Source organism: Mastacembelus armatus, chromosome 11, assembly GCF_900324485.2.
Source record: "Mastacembelus armatus chromosome 11, fMasArm1.2, whole genome shotgun sequence".
Taxonomy (NCBI): Eukaryota; Metazoa; Chordata; class Actinopteri; order Synbranchiformes; family Mastacembelidae; genus Mastacembelus; species Mastacembelus armatus.
In genome coordinates, this window is record NC_046643.1 from 12,463,103 (window position 1) to 12,483,547 (window position 20,445).

Here is a 20,445-nt window from a genome sequence, read left to right on the forward strand (position 1 = left end):
TATCCAGTAAAGTCCAGAATACACAACAAAGGTTGTAAGGCCAAACTGAACGTATCAAATTTTTTGACACTGCGGAATGTTAAACTTTTCTGACTGCTCCTGAAAAGTGTGCGAAACTGTTCCGCAACCAATTTATGTTACCATGTTAAAGTCAGTGTGTAGCCACACGTCTCTTCAAGCGTGTGCGTTGTATGACAAAGATCCGAGCATCAGGGAGCGCTTGTTAACATCCCTCTCGATTCTGAGAGGTCGCGCGCCCTCCCCGGGCCTCGTTATCGCTCGGCAGGCTGTGTCGCACCAAAGCAGCGTGTCCCACTAATAAGCTGCAAAACCGACAAAGAATATCGGCGGCCTCAGAAACACTCCGAGATGCCCGAGGGATGTAAAACAAACTTGAAGTGTGGTGCAAGAGCACGAGAGAGATGACACATTTATAAAAAGAAAGCACAAGTACACACATGCTTTCACAGCTCCATTACACATCGATTATTCCAGACAGCTGACTGGCAGGCTGTGTCACTGGAGTGTGTCTGTGGTGTGTGTGTGTGTGTGGGTGTGTATATATGTATATATGTGTGGATTTGGTCACAAAATAGGTAATTCAACAACTCAACAATTGCAATGTGATTGAAAACACAATATACTTATATACATATATACCGTATATAAAATGACCATAGTGTAATGCAGTTATAGGTATTATAGGCTATAGGTTTACTCTTTATATGTTTTCATTTTATTATTTTTTACTTAAATCCTTACGGTCACCTGGAAGAATGGTTCCTATACTATTTATTATATTTCAAAGGAATTTTAAAAACAGCTGCTTGTTTTACTTTCTGTGGCTCTGTGCAGGAAGTCACAGGTAGACTGTGACTAAAGGCATGCCAGCTGCTGTGAATGCCACGGTAGCAAGTCATACACAGGCTCGCTTACTGTTTTAAACACACAGACACACACAATGTAAAGAGAGAGTTGAGTCTGTGGGTCCTTTCGCTCGTTTGTTGTAATTCTCCCATAATCCTTTACTCTGCAAAATGACACAGCTGTCAGACATATCCTCTTTGCTGGCGCCTCAAACCTCCACTCCTTTCCTCTCTCTCTCTTACACGTACACGCACACGCACACGTACACACACACACACACACACACACGTACACGCACACGCACACACACACACACACACACACACACACACACACACACAACCACAAACCTACTGTATCATAAAAGAACATCCATCCCAATGGAGCATCATGATTACTTATGCACTTTTCCTGTAATAATAAATGACTGTGTATTAAAAGGATTCAATCATCTAGAGTGCACGAACACACACATACATCACTACAACGACTCAATAATTGAAAACAAATTGGGTCTCTGTTCATAATGGATGATCTGTCATCGACTAATTGTGACAGAATAAAAATTACTGTGTTGTTTTGGACTGGAGGAGGAGGAGGAGGAAGATGAAACTGTGCGCTTCCTGTTTGCGAGGATGGAACACACCCTGTTTATTCCATTTTATTCACAGAGAGCTAAATATTCACAAAAGGACAAGTTTGATTTGTAATCCCCAAATCTATTGGTACTACACTCAAAGGGTCTGCAAACCATAGTTGGAGTGTCTTTCTGAGTAGCATCTACTGAGGAAAACTAAGCTGTACAACTTCAGTCCTTTGTGTTAAAATTTAAGACTTCTAATTTCATTTTCTTTACATTCAAGACGGTAAAATAAATTCACAGCCCTCTCCAGGTACATCTCAACAGGAAAAAGAGCAGGAAACACACATGCCCATTTCGCAGGTTGGCGACACCAGGCCGTCCATGCATCCCCTAGCAACCCTGTAACCCAGGGCGACAGGGCCTTAACGATGAACAGACAGAACAGAACTCAGTGCTTCTCCTTTAGCTTGTTGCCAAGAGGCTGATAATGCAGACCTTTCAGATGTCTACACACACACACACACACACACACACACACACACACACACACACACACAGGCATATAAAAACACACACATGCTTGAAAACACCTCCTTCAAACACTATTAAAAAAAGTGCATGCAGCTTCCCGAGACACACATATACCTGTATACATACACGCTGTATACGCAGACACCCACACTTTCTTGTGTGCTATTATCCGAGTGATTGAGTTACTGACAGTCGATATGCTGCCTCACATTGAGAAAAGACAGATCGATGCTGTTACTCTGTCCATGCAATTCATCACCAGCGAACACCATGAGACAAATCAAGACAGTGTTTAGAGCCAATCGACACGGCATGAAGTGCAACAGTGCAAACCCACTTCTTTAAATAACATCCTGTTGAGGGTGTACCCTAATAACTGCTCCATAACAGAAGAAGCACACTGTGTCCCATTCAGACAACATAGATACATCTCCTAGTTTAGCATCACAGTGATCTGCTGGTCTGCAAATTCCTGTTGATTCAATCTGTGCACGCTCAGCTGACATTGTCAAATTTGTGAAGCTCAGGCAGGCTAACTCTGCTAAAATAAATGATCGGGCTATATGCTCGCTTCCAACCATCAGCGGATGCAAGATGACAGCACAGAAGCGAGTGTTAAAAATGCTTAGAGTGAACCGGCAGCACACACATCAGAACAAATCAGATGTGAAGTTTCTGGAACAGTGTCGGCATTGTGGGGCAAGCACCACAGGGAGCTCTAGGTTTCAAGTCTCTGCATGGCTTCTATTTACTGATGCTATACCGAAAACACCAAGCCTGCACATATTAACTGACATCTATTATGTTGCTGGTTGCAATATTTCACACCCTCCAGAACATCCCTTATTAATCCTCCCTGCACAGACACAAAAACAGATGTGGAGGAGTGTCATCTCTCTGTGGCATTTGTGTGGATTAAGCTCACTATTATGGCATTAAGCTTGAGAGAATTGTGTGTGTAACTGGCAATACAGAGTCATTAGCGGTGTTTCTTTCAGTGTGCAGTATGCTTAATGAGGGGGCACAGCCACACTGTCTGAGTGATTATTTACTGTGGAGGCTGAGGGCCAACACTGATTTCTGTGTGTATGTGCACAAGGCAGGGGGTTTGTTCATTTATATGTTTGGAGGGGGAAAAGGGGGGGAGGTCTATTAGCACAAATAAAACAGAGATAAACACAGACACGAAAGCCCAGATTCATTTTTAATAGTCAAGTTTCTGTTTCGAGTCTATTACAGGCGATTTTTCAGGTATGAGTCAAAAACATACTTTTATTTCATGCTTCAAAAGCGACACTTACTGGAAGTCAAAGCTTATAAAATGCCAAAACCTGCACACACACAAAGATATCTGTACTCAAAAGCCAAACCCCACCCGCTTGGTTTTTTATGAGGCATTGTTTGGCTGTGACGAACCTAAAAATAACGTTCATAACATGGTTGAAAAGAAGCTAATGCCCCAGCCTCATTTGTTGCGGTTGTGCCAGGTTTTTAATTTGCCGCTTTATGACTGGGCGTGCGTTTGTCACCACAGGTCTATGTATTAAGTGTCAGGCATTAAGTGTGTCTGTGTGGGGATGGGAGAGGAGCAAACTGACACATCTTGTGCAGTGGAGGCTGCTGTGGGATTCCCCCAGCCCATCCTGCACCTCTCCTGCTTTAGCACTGCAGCAGCCACTGCAGCCTGTTCTTTATCAAACAGGACACTTAAGGGCTGAATAGGTTCTATGTGGCTAAGCTAAAAACAGACTTCATCATTTTGTATTGCTCCTGACAGCTTAAGACAGAACAACTCGCTGAACATTTATTCAAATCAGCAACAATGGAGCAAAAATAAGAAGCCCCACAAACAGTTACAGCTTATATTATAGTTAGCATGGGATGTGGTAGTATGATGGGAATTAGCAATGCAGGCATTTCATGTTTTTGTAAAATTTTGTTAATTTGGAATCAAATTTTCAGATCATTAATGTTTTACTGATGGTTTTTCAGATGATGCAATTTCTTTGCAAAATCTATTTCAGATTAGAAACTCCCTGCAGTGTTAGAAAAACAGAGACATGAAAGAAAGCGTTTCAAGAGACAGACTTTCTAAGCTTTGTTTTGTCTAGTGAGTCAGTATGAAGTAGGTCTGATTACATGTTGGATTTCCCGCTGTTATTTTCCGCTCTGTCTGAGAGTTGTCATTGGCTCATTTCCCCAAATTCCTCCTCCTATGTTTCTCTCTGTACTCTCGGCTCCGTCCGACCATTCCTCCATTCTTCTGGATGCAGAAACACCCCTGGATTCATTTCTGGATGAGTCACATCCAAAACCTCCACTCAAAGTGGAGCCTTTTATAAAGTTCAGCTGTTATCCTCATAAGTTCTCCGTGGGAATATTCATGTTTGAATTTTTGTCACGTATTTCCCTGTGTGCAAAGAATGTTTGCAGTTGATTCTCGAAGAAACCACGTTATCTCCCTGAGAGTTTAAGCCCTGCATTGGAAATCAGTCATAGCCTATATTCAAAGCTTCATCCTAAACTCGGTCAACTCGAAAGAAGACACTGGCAGGCACTTTTCTGTGCTCGACTACCCAGGGTTCCCCTTTTGTCTCATCTCCCCTGTCCTTTCCTCTCTTATTTTCCACTTTCCTCTTCTCTTCTTGCCTCATTGCAACTTTTTTCATCTTTGCCCCCCTCCTCTCTAATCCTCTGTTTTTAAAAGCTCCTTTCCTCCCATCATTTCCTCTCCTTTTTTCCTCTCTCCTTGCTCCCTCAGTATTCAGGCAGAGCTCAGGGGGCCTGGCGCTGGTTCAAAACCTTTTTATGTGGTTGTTCAGTGTAGCTCAGCACAACACCCTGCTGTGGTGGGTCTCCTCGCTTTACCAGAAGCTGGAAGGTAGACCACTTTCATCTTCCCCTCCTTCTTTTTCTTCCTCTTGTCGAAACTCCCACCCCCTGCTATCTGAAGCAAAAGTGCAGCTTCCGCAAAGCAACTTGAGCATTTAGGCTTTGTAGGCATTTTCCAAACCTGCTACTCTCTGGGTTATACCTGCACTCATAACGTCAAGGAGCTTTGGGAAAAAAAAAAAAAAAAAAGATTATACAAGTGAAAGATAAGCATTTTGACTAAGCACAGTAACAATCAGTTGCAGTCAGGGTTTAACTGCATTACCTAATATACTCTTTTCATGCTCCACTGCGTTTTAGGACTGCTCCCAGCTATTATCATTATCTCATAATCCGCTCATTATTTTCCCAATTAACTGATTAGTTATTTGATCAATAAAGCATCAGAAAGTAATTAAAATGTTCCCATTACAAATTCCCAGAGACTGAGGTGATGTTTGCTTAATTTATTCACACGTTTATTTCAAGAAACACAGCACATTTTTACATTTTAAAAGCTGGTACCAGATAATTCCTGATGACTTCATAGTGTAATTGTTCATTTCAACCCTACACAGGAGATATACCTGAGTTGGAAAGAGAAACTAAATGTCTCACTTTATAAATGCTGCTCTAGGTAAAGAGTAAAAATGTGTTCTTGGTAGTTATTCTTATTAACAGAGCGATCATTAAAGGCCATCGTTTGGTGCAGATGAATAAAAAAAAAGTGAGGTTGCCAGTTCTAAACATCGAGATGAACATAAATTCTTATCAAATTGCCTTCTAAGCAGTCTTGTTCATTAGACAGCAGTATACTGGTCCCTTTAACCTGCCAAAACCCTTTTCATCAAGGAAAATTCAAGGACCAACTGTCTGGGAACTGAAAGACCTCTCGCTTACACCAACAATCGATCACCTAAATGCTCTTCATCTTGGCTTAGACATCTTTTCTCTAACTGTATTTACTCATTCAGGACTCTCTCTGTCTTATAGTCTGTCTGTGTCACTCCTGGATAGGAAAGCATATTTACAGTACCAGCAGCCAGCGGAGCCAAAGAACCAGACTGTTCAAAGAGCTCAGCAGTGACAGAGCTAGAGAAAGAAAGGAGGAGGATGGAGTGGGGGAAAACAAGAGGAGACAGAAAGTAAATTCCCTTGATGACTTGCAGATATCAGCAAGCAATTTCAGAGAAAACACAGCATGTGCAAACAGTCCCTAATAGCTATAATTGCATCCTTCTCAAGCTTTCCTACCAACCTCATGTTGCAAATTGTTGCCGTCAGATTAGACCACACAAACACACACGCACACACACACGCTGTCGATCCCGCTCTCTCATCGTCCCACACACATATGCATCATGCTCTCTGGTGACATAATGCCCTATAGTACATTAACAAACACTGTCCCTGCTGTAAACAGTCATTTGCAATCAGGCTAGAAGCTGCTCTCTGCTCTCTGGAGAAAAATGGATAAAACTGGCAAGTCATTTCCTCTGTACCAGCCAGATAGTTTTAAACAATCATTTTCTCTGAGGCAGAAGAGAAATAAAAACTGATCACTTCCCTTATTGCAAATAATAAAGTACGAGCAGATTAAAACAATGACTAAAATGAAGAAAATCAGGGAAGTTGGACAGTTTTTGTTCCTTGTTGTAGTAAAGTTCAACAAAATGACAAGATTTCTTCTTTACAACAACACTGGAGATAACATGACCTGCAGGTCCAGGTCCGGTAATCAAATTTAATATATATAACGATCAATGCAATAAACTAGAAAACTAGCAGTGGCAGATTATATAACAGGCAGAAGAAGTGAGTGTTGCACCACAAATCCACCTGCTTCTGGACTAAGGCCTGATCACACAGGCATTTAAAAGGGCAGAATCACTGTAATGGAGTCACTGATTGGTGGACTTACTCACAGGGGCAAAGTTTGCCCCCATCGGCCAGAATCAACCCCTCACTTCGCTGAGCTCTATCCAGCCAACCATAAGGAAGACCAATCCACACTTAAAAATGATATTTGACTCTGGACAGCACCATCTGTCACATTTCCCACTTTTCTTTTCTCACCTGTCTGTTCTTCTGCACCATAACTGATGAGTGCAAAAACCTTGGAAAGAAACTGTGCTAAAAGGCCGTCGATGAAATATCAGTTTTGTACTACTGTATTTTATCAGTGTGCCAACAGAGCGGAGTACGTACCCACATCTTGTTTGTCTATGCCTTATATTAATATATCGGACCCTTAGAGATAACAGGGGCATTTCCTATTATGAGCCTGGTTGAGAAAAGGGAAGAGGGAGGTGTGCTATAATTGTAAGCAGGACAGACCATCATTGTTTGTGTGTGTGTGTGTGTGTGTGTGTGAGAGAGACTGCCTCAGCTCAAGATCGATGCCAGTCTTATAGACATTTCTCAAAGACTAAGAAAGAAGCTAGAAGGACACGAGAGAATCAAATGACAACTGTGGAAAAAGTAATGGAATGGACACAGACTGAAGGTGAGCATGAATAAGTAAAACATGGTGACAGAAGGTCAGAGGGTAGGAGGATTGGAATGCAAGTCAAGATGCAGAGGAGGGGCAGGTCCAGAAGGAAAAAAAAGAGTGAGCAAAGAGTAAAGAAAAACTAGGTAGACTAGAAAGGAGATCGAATAAACCAACAAATAGAGCCAGAAAAACAAAACTGAGGAAAAAACCAAGGTAGAATAACAGACACAGAGAAAGAGAGAAAGTGTAAGAATGGTGTCAGCCAACCTGAGGTCCTTGATGATGGATGGAAGTCATTTCTGTGGCCGTCCTGTTCTTTATTTAATCAAGCACACAACCACCCTGTGGAGCACTAGATCTCCCACACTATTACATTTATGTGTAATGAACAGAGAACATACACTAAAGAGGCTGTAGAGAACTAACCAACAATCATCTGTTTGTGTTTGTCTTTTCATTAAGACCTGAATAATCCTCATTTGGGTCTAAAGTGTTCATAAGCAGATATTTTATTACTCTCACACATGATGTTGAACACCTCACCCCATGATCCCCATTAACACTGCCAGGACACTGTCTTGCACTATTGTTCATTTCTAACACCATGAGAGCAAAAACGTAGGTAAGCAGATAAACGTATTCATTATTTTCACACAATGTGATTTTTAATTTTGCAGGCGACGGTGCTCAGGCTGAAATACAGAGGCGTAAATGCAGAAGACACACTGATGAGTGAAAGAAAGATGGACAGAAAAACACCTATTATAGTGTTCTCACAAAGACAAAAATGAGCAGGCTCTAAAAAACATGCTGATGAACCTTGATATGAGACTGCCGTGTATATGTGTGTACTTAATTTGCATGTAAAGTATGTGTGTGTGTACAATTCCTACATGTGTGTTTGCACCCTCCCTAATGTGCTTTAGCCAGCAGACTATGAGATGAGGATCCTCCCCTTTGGTAGCATTACAGCATCACACCCAATGGGTGTGTGTGTGTGTGTGTGTGTGTGTGTGTGTGTGTGTGTGTGTGTGTGTGTGTGAGACTGTCTGCTACATCAACAGCACCTTACACCAAGAAAGGACAGTGTGTGTATATATAATGTTTTAATTCACCCCTGTCCACTGTCCGTTACCTCATCCGACCTGTATATTAACGCGGCATGCTGCCAATCATTTGGTCACAGTTTGTTTTTCACAGCTTATTCACACATGACACAGTATTAAAAGTTGTATCTCGATTGTTCAGCAAAAATAAAATCCCACTTCCCACAAACACTTCTGCTTCTATATTTGGCATCAAGCTGCATTGGCCTGAAAGCAAAGCAGTAAAATGTTTTTTTTTTTGTTTTTTTTTTCGGCAACATTCTCTGGTGAAACAGTGTGGTGGCACCGACTACTGAGGCTAAAAACGTCTTTTGGAACTGAAACAGTGTGTGACACTAAAAGGAGGAAAGGTCTGAGAAGGAAAATATGCTCAGCTGTACCTAGACAGCCCAAAAAGAACACCTAACCTCATGATGTCCATGTTTTTATTTGAAGTAATCTGAACATACTTTCTGGAAGGAGGAATTTTTTTTTTTCTACGATCATTTCCTTTCTAAAGGTCAGAACAAAAGTTCGGTTCACCTTCATTGTGCACTGGAGACAGAAATCAGACAGACAGATCTCAACAGATAAAAACCAACTATTGTGTAGCTGACACTCACACAGAAGAACAACCAAAAAGGTTCCTTCTTGAGATTGAAAAACGTAGTTTGACAAAATCATTTCAAACCAAGTTTTTGAGCAGAATGAAGTGATTAGTTTGATTCTGCTCTTGGTGAAGGTACGCCCTCAGGTAATTCATGTTTTCATAGCATATAAATGCTGGAATGAGGGGAGGCTAATAGGGAAACCAGGCAAATATGTATTATATACATGTATGTATTTGCACACAGGTATGAGTGGTATCAGTCTCTCCTCAAGAAAGCTACTAAGTGTTGTCCAAAATGTTGAACTACTCCTTTAAGCATGAAAGTTCATTCTTGACCTTGGAAACAGTAGTTTGACAGAACAGTCCCAACTTAAAAGGTGCAATGTGTAAAATGTGAACGGTTTAGCAGAATGCAACCTTCTGGGCACCCCACCTTCTCTCAATGTAAATTTAACTATCAGGGAATTAATACATAACCACTATTCTTGGGAAGAGGGGCTCTGATTTCCCATTAGAGCTCCCCTAAGGTAATCTCCGTTAATCGTATCCGCAGTGTTTACTTGCATCGAACGCGCCACTCTCTCCCTCGCCCTTCACGATCTCTTTTTTTCCCTCTCTTCTTCCTTGCTCTGTCACACAGAAGCAGAGAGATGAGGTAAACAGAGAAACCCTGCACACAACACAAACACAGCAGCAGAAGAGTTGAACACAAGGTGAAATACCCTGTAATCCATGGGAAAATTGTTTTGGGTAGCCACGGGTTGATAACAGTGTGTGTGTGTCTGTGCATGTACGAAAAAGGTAAACAATCATATAAGTGTGTAACTGGAATCAGGTGTACAAATGTATAAGTGTGCTTCAGGCTTGATGCATGTGTGGGTTTTTGAGATGTGAGAGACTATCCACCTCTGTGTGCACGGAAATATGTGTGTACCGTTAGTCTGTCAGCATTCATATGTGTGAGGTTGTGTTCCCAGGTTGACACATGAATGTTGATTTGACTAGTGAGTGCTTGTGCTCCTGGGTATGATCAGGCAGGAAGCCAACTAGTATACGTAATGACAAACAAGTCTGGCTTTAACAACATGTGACGTGTTGCTTGCAAAGACACATAAACATCACACGTGAGATTTGGCATATTCACAAGTTGGGCTTGTTTACATAATGAGCTCAGCTGCTTTTTGTCTCAAGGTTGTTGCCGCCCGTTATTGGAATGGAAGAATGTACAATACACACCCCCACACACACACACAAATACTTTCACATGGGCACGGGGGGAAAAACATGGTGAAAAATGAGAAGTAATATACAGATGTGACAGCACTCCCCTATGCAGGAACTAACTCTGTTCGTTAACAGGGTGAGGAAGCTGTAAAAAGTGTATCTCTAAATTGTGCAACTGTATAATAAATCATTCCAAAGTTTGAACCATTTGGGTGAAGAAGACATCTGTTACAGTTCAACAGTTTGTTCAATCATTAACTAGTGTCATAACATTTTAGCTCAGCAGAACATTAGGTTTTTCCTTCTTTAAATAAACAATTTGGAGCATTTACTGATTTGACTGAGGTGAGAATCACTGTCACTTTCAAAAAGATTACCTGTCACCTGCCTTTAGCCATGTGGCTGTACAGAATTTGCATTTCTGAGACGACCGCAGATCTAAACCAGCTGAAGGTTCATAAACTCTGTCAAGTGCACCCATTGAAGATTGTGTACTTGTGGACCTTCAGGAGAGGAGGTGCTCTATGTCGTCTAATAACTACCACACATGGTATTTCAAAAGGCGTATCAAGTGCCCTTTACATTGTGAAGAACAAATACAAAATCAATTCCACAAGGGTCAATAGTGTTGAGGAGACTGTGAGGAGCAGCAGTGATAACCCAACTGATGCACTGTAGATTAATACCTTTTTATTTTATTCTCCTCATCTGTCATACCCTCCATCTAATAGTACCTTTCTCACCCGACCCCCACTTTACTCTCTGATTATATCTTTTTTTTCCCCGTCTCATTTCTCACTCTAATCTTTACCAGCAGACAGGACTTTTTCAGCAATCGCCTCCTATTCGACTGGAGTGAACAAGTGCAAAGTTAATGATTATTTCAATATCAGCAGCCAGTTCTGTCTAGCCTCTCTTTCTAAAATGACACTTCACATACCGATTAAAGATAGCAGACAAATGAGCATCACTTAATGAAAGTGCTGAATTTGAAAGATGACGAATGACACTGATTATACTAAAGCCCTTGAATTAGTACCGACTCAGTTTGGTGAAGCCTTAAATGAATACGCATTCTCTATAAAATGCATTCTCATATAAAGAACTGGCTTTTGTGCAGTGGCAACAGCAATTTATCCCCAAGTCATAACCAGTGTTTGGTTTGTTTCTGAGCTACTGTAGAAACATGGAGGTGCGACATGGATGCCTCCGTCCAATGTCGACTTAAAGGACTTATTCTGAGACTACCATAATGCAACAGTTGGTATTTTTTAGTAGTTGTGAATAATATAAAACATTTCTGCTAATGGATCATTCTAACTATTACACATTGAACCTTTAAATTGAGCCATATAAAAACAAAGCACTAGTGTCCAATTTTGTCAGTTACACATTAAACCAGTATAATATGCAAACTACTTCACTGCTTCAGCCGACTATAAAACTACAGGTGCTTTTATCACATGAAATCACCTCTTGGCCTGCACAGCAGGAACTTCATGTGAAGGGAAAATAATTACAATTAACCCCTCTATTTTTCTCTAATCCAATGAGAAAACAATCCAGCACATAACAGTACTTTCCGATTTCTAATAGAATGTTTCTAAATCTAAAGCGAGGCTGACATTCAGCTCTTTGGTACTCGCAGCAACATACACGTCCTCCAAATTCAATCCTCGGTCTAATTCCTCGAGGTACGTGTCTCAGATGGACAAGGGTGTCAAACCAAGGTAATTGCAAAACCTGAGGTGCAGAGACAAACACTCCACTGTTTGCCTACCAATAATGGTGATTGGGTTCTTGCTTGTTAAAGCTTAAGTGAGTGTGAAATGTGTGTAGTCTGCTAAATGACAGGTTGACAGCCTATGATGAAACTCTACTTCACAGCAGCCAGACAGGGTGTGATTACGCTTCCTGATCGCAGCAACAGGGTCTTTAGGCATCTCTGTTCCCTATGAGTCTATCAGACACAAGAAACAGAAAATTATGTGAACAAAAACAACTAAAGTGTGGGTTCAGCTGTGTCATAACACAGTATAAGAGACGACAGCGCATCAGCTCCGATGCAAAGCTCTGCTGTTGTTGACCCGAAGAGAAGGAAGAGGAAGAACCACATGTGGCTCAGTGTGAAACAAACAGCCTTGTAAACGACCAACGTCAGCAAAGAAACACTTTTTCCCCAGTTTCATAATCCTATTTATGTTTATATGATTATTTTGGCTCCACATCTTGAGTGTGATCCTTTCAATTAAGGTATTTGTGAACAAAATCCTACATACAGTATATCAACTGAAAACAAACTCCTCTCGGGACCTGTTGGTGCAATTTGGTAAACTTTTGGTGATTGAGATCTTTTTCTCCTCACTCAACTCATCTTATGTGCAACAGCTGCGAGTTCCCGACCCCGCCCCCCCCCCTCAAAAAATACCAACATTAGCAGCACGCTGTGAATACACAAAGCATTGTCCATGCTGTTGTCCGCTGACATTCGTCAATCACTTACAGAGATTACCGAGATTTATTCATTTACAGATATTGACCCTGACTCTGACCCTTTGACATGTGCTATGATCTGCCAGAAAATATCATGACGTAAAAGCATGTTGGAGTAGAAAAAAAAATCTGACCACTTTTTTTTTTGGCATCATTTGGCGACTATGTTGGACATGAACACTGAACACACTGGTATTTCTTATAGCTGTCATGTGATGTCTGAAAAAGAGCGGTTTAAAAATTTGAATTGGAAACAAAGCCGTTGCCAGTTTGGGTAGATATTTATTTACCATGTTGCTAATAATTCATCTCAGATACATTTCCCAGTTTGTTCATATTTAGCATATGACAGAAAGTGCAGTGAAAGCTAAGCTAAAATAAAAAAACAAATTGTTTGCTGAAGCAAATGTCAACTTCTGCAAAAAAAAAACAAAAAACAGGCTGGTCTGGGGTAGACAGACTGCCAAGAGCTCCCATTCAACAACTGAACACATCAGCACAGGCGGAGGGAGGAGGTTTTTGTTGGTGGCATTTTTGGCTGTTTAAATGTGTATATGTGTATGTGTATGTGTGTGTGTGTGTGTGCGTGTGTATGTGTGTGTGTGGAAAGAAATGGGGGGGGAGAGAGAGAACTTGAGGAGATCTGACAGAGTGTGAAAAGGGTGTTTATTCATTTGGCAGGTCAGCAGAGAGGAAATTCTTATTTACAGTAACACAGAGCGACGGTCTGAGAATTGTGTGTGCGTCTGCCTCAACATGTGTGCTTTCACTTAATATATGCACACACTGCATGTGTGTTTATCCATGCATGCATACATGGGAAGAGAAGCCATGTACTTGTCAGTGTCAGCGCAAATTATTCCCATCTGAGAATATCCAGAGGGTTCAGCAACATCCACACACATGACCATCCATACAGTATATGGTATGATGATGTGTGTGTGTGTGTGTGTAGTCAAAACCGGTGCAACCAAAGCAGAAGTTGATCTGCATCTTAAAAAGAGAATTGATGAAGCATTTTCCCATAAATGTTTAGTAATGACACAAAGAGACATACCAAAATCTATTTCATTTGCCAAATAGAGGGAGAAAAACTGCAGAAAAAAAGAATATTAAGGTTTGTGGTATTAGAAATCTGAAGGTAACACCAAGGTTACATGGTCATCTTTTCTATACAATAAATCACCAGGACTGTCTTTAGTTTTCTACCTACCCCCACCCCACTGCAGCAGCCAACATTAGAAACCAAAAGCCAATTTCTAGCAGCACCAAATCAAGAAACCTATGACGCGATATACGAATATGAACCGCATCAAACTGTTCATTTCTCCCACAGTTTAGATTTTATGCAGACAAAATGCAGTAAACGTGCAGAATCTCCAGCCGTGCGCTGTTTGATACGATCTGGAAACGCGACATGTTTAGCGCAAAGGCAACAAGTCCCCGATCCGGTTCCGGTGTCACCGCTGCTCACATTTGATTTCACTGCGACCAGTGAAGCTGCCGCAGTCAAAAGTACTGTCAGTGAAGTTTCCCACTGCACCCCTACACACACACACACACACACACGTATACGAGGCGCACACACGCACGAACAGCCTGATCCCACACCGGTGCCTCACACCGCAGTGACACACAAAAAAAATAAACAACCCAAAACAGAGAAACAAACACACAAAACACAACTTTTAAATAGATCTGTGGAGATGTGATACGTTCACTTACCAGAGAAAACAGAGGAAAATCCAAAAATCAGCATTCGGTGTCTGGTTGAAGAGAAAGTGGTTGGGTTCGCTCAGTGAGCGTTTATCCCTCGTCCAAGCCCAGACCAGAGAGACGAGAGCAGAGAGGCGTCTGTGCAGGGGCCTCACGGAGCGATGCGACTCGTTCGTCAGCCTGCGCACATTTCTGGACGCTACACACCCGGAGCCGTTCAGCTCAGTCTGCTCCGCTCAGAGCTCTGCCAGCCAGGACGCTGGTGGGAGGAGGAGTGCCTGAGAGAAGCCGCGCAAGGCTTCACGGGAAATGGAGTTGGTCATTCTAACTATGCCTGGACTGTGCCTTGGTCCCGCACAGTCACTTTAAATTGTAAAGCCCCCCCCACACACACACACATTCAGAAATACACTTAGAAAGCATGGCAGGGGATTATGGGAAATGTTGTCAAACAGAATATTGTTTTTGGCCACTACTAGTTTCATGTTCACTTTATTATTACAGATATATTTTTGGGTATAAACATACATACATATATATATATATATATTATAAAATGATTGAAGGCATGTTTCCCTCCCACACACCTGCAGTGATCTTCAGGGGGACTTTTATTATTTAGTTATTTAGCATTAAATGATTTACAAACTCTAATAAGTCTAAGTTTAAGATCATCACATAGAAACTGAAGACAAATACAAACAGGAGCATACTCATTAAAAGCTGTTTTGCGTCAAACTGCGACTGTGATTAAAAGGCACAAGTAAAAGCCCTTCTCATGGATTCGTTTGCATACATGTAGAGATTAGCAAAGGTTTCACACCAGTAACTGTAAACAGATCGCCCAGAGGAGCTTAACAGTGTTGTGTTTTCATTTTTACTGATTTATGAGTTTCATGATTTATGGATGACATGTGTAGTTATATTAACAAGTGGAGAGAGGCACAAAAAGTGTGAGAATATATAATTATATAATTCCTCTGCAGTTTTTTTGTTTGCTTTTTTTTGTTGTTGTTTTTTTACTGTGAATTTATGTTACTCATATGTCTGACTACAGGAAGTTCCTGAGAAACGAGTTGAATAGTGACTGGTGTAGTGAAAAACTACCAAAGTGATACTTCCTTGCCCACAATTATTCCTGAAGGGGAAACACCCTTTCTCCAACAGTAACTGTACTGGTATTTTTTGAGTAGTCCTCTGGGTGTTCACACATGCATTGTTATGATCTCTCACATTTTATTCTCTAAGGTGCAGTTATAATTTTAACACTGATATAACACCTTATATACTCTATATCCACATATAAATTGGTTGATGTACACAAAAATAGTAACTAAAGGCAAAGAATAATGGCACCATTAGTTAAAAAATAGATGTTGGGCATACTACCAGTGTTTCCTTGACAGATCATTGCACAATGAAAGAACATTTCATAACTTATCACTGTGCTCAGACACAGGCTGTGATAGATGAAATCTCGCAAGACAATACCGTCCTTTTCCTTTGAGGTCAACCGTTCCCTTGAGCATTCATTGTTTCTGATACTCTCCTCACTTATTGCTGAATATTCTATACAACTTTATAATTGTGTGTGTGCGCATGTGGTGGGTGTGGGGAGTGAATAGGAAATGCTTCGGCCTCTCAGTAGCTGTTTGTCTAAATTTAGAGCCCTCTGTCTCTACTGTTCAGTTGTCACAGGCCGGGTCAGAGTGTTGGCCATTCAGGAAAGGAACTCTAGGCCTGTTGAAGTTAGAATAAATTGTACAAGGTTTTTCACCCACTCTGAAAACAGGATGACTATAAATATCCAGCTATAATAAACACAGATGAAATAAGTGCTAACACAGAACTTGTAGATTGACTGATTAGTGGTGTTTTTACTTGTTTTTAAAAGCAAGACATTTAATGAAATGTTTTCAAAACTGAATTATCAGTTCACTGGGAAAATATTCAGAACGGAAACTACTGAGAAAACTGGCTAAGATACATATAATATGATTATAGTCTTTACTCTGAAAATCAAATCTGATAAGCTTCCTTTCTGAAAAAAAACCTTGTTTTATTTTACAGAAGCAATGCATGACATAATTAAATTTGACTGCAGCACTAGAGACAGAATTTACATATATTTCAATTTTTTGACATGTTTTTAAAACCCTGACAGGGATCTGACCTTTTTTCATCCTCTGAGTGCAGAAGGCAGCAGTAGCTGGGGACCATTTGTAATCCTCCTTGTCTATTTGATTATGAGATGTGTCTGTTTGATTGTCTATTTGGCGAGCAGCACCTCCTTTATTGACTTAGTGCCTGACGGACACCCCCACTTGTCCTCTCCTAACGTAATTCTGTTGCGTTTGTCACATGATTACACAATGGTGCCACAGTCGGCTTCACTCTCAGTTTGCTTTAATGAGCTTTGTCATGTCATTGTGAAGGAAATCTGTTGTTTAAATAGAGAAGCTCTAAGGGTGTTGCATTTAAAAGTGACAGATATGAAGCCTGTTAGTCTCACTACTTGAGAGCTTATTAAATTATTACTCACGCAGAAACCTGGCACTACGGGATTTAGCAGGAATATGGCCGTAGGCCTGCATCACTGACACCTGCATAAACCTCGACAATAAAATCTGAATTTCAACAAGCAAAACAACAGCTCTCAGTACCTCCTCTAGACCTCATGTAGGTGGTCTATTTACACATAAGGTTTACAGCATCACAGCCAATAAATTTCATGCCTCGCTTCCCAAATCTGGATGCACCAGCTCTCACAGAGGCTATACAAGATTCAAATCAAACCTTGTCAAAGACTTTTTCAAGGAATTTTTAAATAAGGAAAGCACATTGTAATATTCATAAACCGACTACATAAACTACAGACTAATGAAATTGTGGAAGGAGAAGCTGAACTAGAACTAAAATAACTAACTAAAATCATCTTTAAAATCAGAGATGTGTAAATTTAACACGCTTGTGTGGCTCAAATAAAATCCACTGTTTATTTATCATCTCAATATGCATGTTAGTGCCATTATTTTACATTATTTATTAAAAATTTCCCAGACTGTTGCTGTACACAGGTGAGTTATTTATCTTCTGGCGCCCTCTAGCGGTCCGCGTGAGGAACAGCGCACTGTGCAGAGGTGAAAGGTCACAGCAGAAAACATGGCGGCTCCTCGTAAAGCGGCTGTGGTGCTGAAGGCTGTGAAGAAAATATCTGTCCAGTTTTGTCCTTTTGAGTCCAACGTCAGGTCCACACGGTAAGAAGCGTGTGATTGTTGTGTTGTTTTATCGGACTCGTGTGTTTATATCGTGTTTGGTCGGTTTGTCATTGAGCGACTGTCAGACGATGTTTCCTCACGGCAGCTGCTCAGTTTATTAGGCTGTTGGTTTATTCAGTGCACTTTTCTGGTCTTGTAGTAAAAAACACAACTGTAGCTAAACACCGACATTAACAGAGAGGACGTTTCATAGGAAGCTGTTATTAAACACACCTGTAGTTTTACTGCTGCAGTGTATGAGTGTGTGGGAAAGTCTGGTTGTTTTTCTGATCTACAGCTCCAAAAATATTCACTCACTCTTATACATGTTAACATAAAAGAGCTGTTTGAGAAGCTGCAACCTGAGAATGGCTGCATCGTATTTAGTTTATATGTTTTGGCTTGAAAATACCAAAAAGACAAATAGCATTTTTGACACTAACGGTGAGGAAACTGAAAAATTACCTTTGACAGCTGCAGCAAATGATTAATTTCATTATCAGTTAATCTGGGGCGTATTTTCTGATGAATCATTTAATCTGTGAAATCTTAAAAAGTTTTCAAAATTACCCATCACGGGTCCACAGAGCTGAGTGTCTTGTTTTGTACAAATATCTGATTAGTCAACTAATTATTTCAGCTTGAAACACCACAAACTCCTGCCTCAGAGGAGTTTTCCTGCAGAAAGTCTAAAATTCAACTGAGTCCCGTAAAGTCAAGTAGCTTTTATTGTAATTTTAACCAAGTGCATCTCATAGTGAGGTGAAACAACATTCCTTTAGGGGTCGTGGTGATAATGATTTGGACTTAGCTTAGATTTAGGCATACCTGAAAGTTTACACTAAACCATCCACTGTGATTAATATAAAATTCAGCCTTATGTGGTTTTATATCTGGTCTTGTATATCTCTTAGCAAGTTTTAATTTAAAATTATATTAGTAGTTGTGAAAAATTGTATATGTTATGTTTAGCACAGTGTTCATACTCGTTTCTGCAATTTGTACTGTTATTAATCTGAAATCAACAACTGTTGTCCCACAGGGAGTTTCTGGCCAAGGTGGGCTCAGAGAAAGCCAGGTCTACCAACATGAACTGTGAGGTGATAACCATGGTGAAACATGACAAGTCTGAGCCTGTAGTGGATGTTACATTTAGTAAGTATCATCTGACCACATTGAGCGGAAGAAGATTTTTAACTGTATAGTAGCTGTGGGGCAGTGTGCTTTTATATAGGTTTTTGTATTTGTAGGTTAGATTCCTGCTATTTTCTTATTCCACTCGAGATACATGTAAATTCCCACAATGTTTGCTCAGTTGTGTAATCTAGTCTACATTCTTTATAGGTCAATTTCACTATTCATTTGTACACTGGAAAGTAACCATGTGTCCAAGGATTACTAATTATCCATGAGATAATTAGTTTGGTATTAATGTAAGATTTGGGAAATACAAGGATGTTACATTTTGACATTTTACACTGGGGAAAAAAACATCTTCTGAAGAAGAAAATCATTCTTTTGTCAGATATATTTATTAAAACCAGCTGTCTTAATATATCAAGAAAAGACTACATGTCCTTTTGGAGACATGCTTATGCTGAGGTGCAGAATGCATAGGTACATGGACTTGATACAGTGCAACAGATGTGGCATACAGATGTGTAAGTGGCATGAAGAAGGATGGATTGTAAAACTAGTACCAGGTCTACTCTTGTTTGTCTATTAATTTTCATAAAGTTAAGCTTTGTTCATACTAAAACATGCAGACTAGTGAAACTTCATGCTGATGTTATTACTGCATATTATGTGTGTCACTCACACACAATGAGTCAAGTGCTTACCAAAAATGTCTGCCATAGGTCAGCAGAGCATTGTACCTTACTTGACGTTTGCTCTGTTAACTTTTCACCTCATTGCTTCTTCTACTCCTTATACAGAAATCAACCATTGTGGCTTCATGAGTCATATCATTGTGTCATTGTCTCTTTCCCCTACAGTAGATGGAGACAGGCTGGTGATGAAGGGAGCGAAGTTGACCAGCACTGAGATGCTGAGTGCATTTCAGTCACACTGCACAGACAAGGATCCACAAGGAAAAGCTGCAGAAAAGTGATGATCTGCTTGTTGAATATATCTGTATTTATCTGTGTATATTGTTGGGTGTTTATAATAAAAGTATTTCATTAAAAGTGTATGTTCTGTCGTAAATTGACCTTTGTTTCACTGAAGCTAGTTTGTATTGATCGTGATGTGATGTAATTTGGACAGATATGATATTGGGTGCCTAGTCCTTTTCTTCTTATATCCAATTCCAAAGTCCTTTACCATTAAAGGATCAGATCAGACAGATGTTTTTTGTAGTTGACATTAAATAAAATTTAATAGAGTCAAACAGAAAAAAACCAGTACTACGCCCTTGTTAATGGGCAATAGTTCAGGTCATTGCAATCAGCTGCTTGATTTAAGACATCAACGGAAATGGTTTAATTACTTGTGCTGTGAACAGTCCAGTGCCATGGTCTGTCCTCACATAATGTGACAATTTTTTTTTATATTAAAAATCCATTTTCAGAGAACATTATGTAATCTCCAGCCTTTGGCACAGCAGGTTGAAATGTAATTTGGCACAGTTTTACATGCAGTCCCACTGAAAATAAAAAAAGCGCAAATCACCCTCTCATTGTCCTGTTTCCCCTAATCACTTATCCTCTTAC

The 20,445-nt window shown here is 40.4% G+C and overlaps 2 protein-coding genes across 2 annotated transcripts in view; one reads left to right on the top strand and one right to left on the bottom strand.

The window, feature by feature from the left end:
- The window catches only part of pag1 (phosphoprotein membrane anchor with glycosphingolipid microdomains 1), a 41,472-nt gene extending 26,718 nt beyond the window's left edge, over positions 1–14,754 (bottom strand). The window contains exon 1 of the mRNA XM_026300122.1: positions 14,484–14,754. The gene's annotated coding sequence lies outside the window, so the exon portion shown is untranslated. The remainder of the gene's footprint in view (positions 1–14,483) is intronic.
- Positions 14,755–17,620: 2,866 nt separating this feature from the next.
- On the top strand, positions 17,621–19,943 carry mrpl53 (mitochondrial ribosomal protein L53). The gene is made up of 3 exons (XM_026300495.1): positions 17,621–17,731; positions 18,774–18,886; positions 19,729–19,943. Exons 1-3 carry the CDS (start codon positions 17,637–17,639, stop codon positions 19,842–19,844), a joined length of 324 nt encoding a protein of 107 aa, XP_026156280.1. The 5' UTR covers positions 17,621–17,636; the 3' UTR covers positions 19,845–19,943.
- The last annotated feature ends 502 nt before the right edge of the window (positions 19,944–20,445 follow it).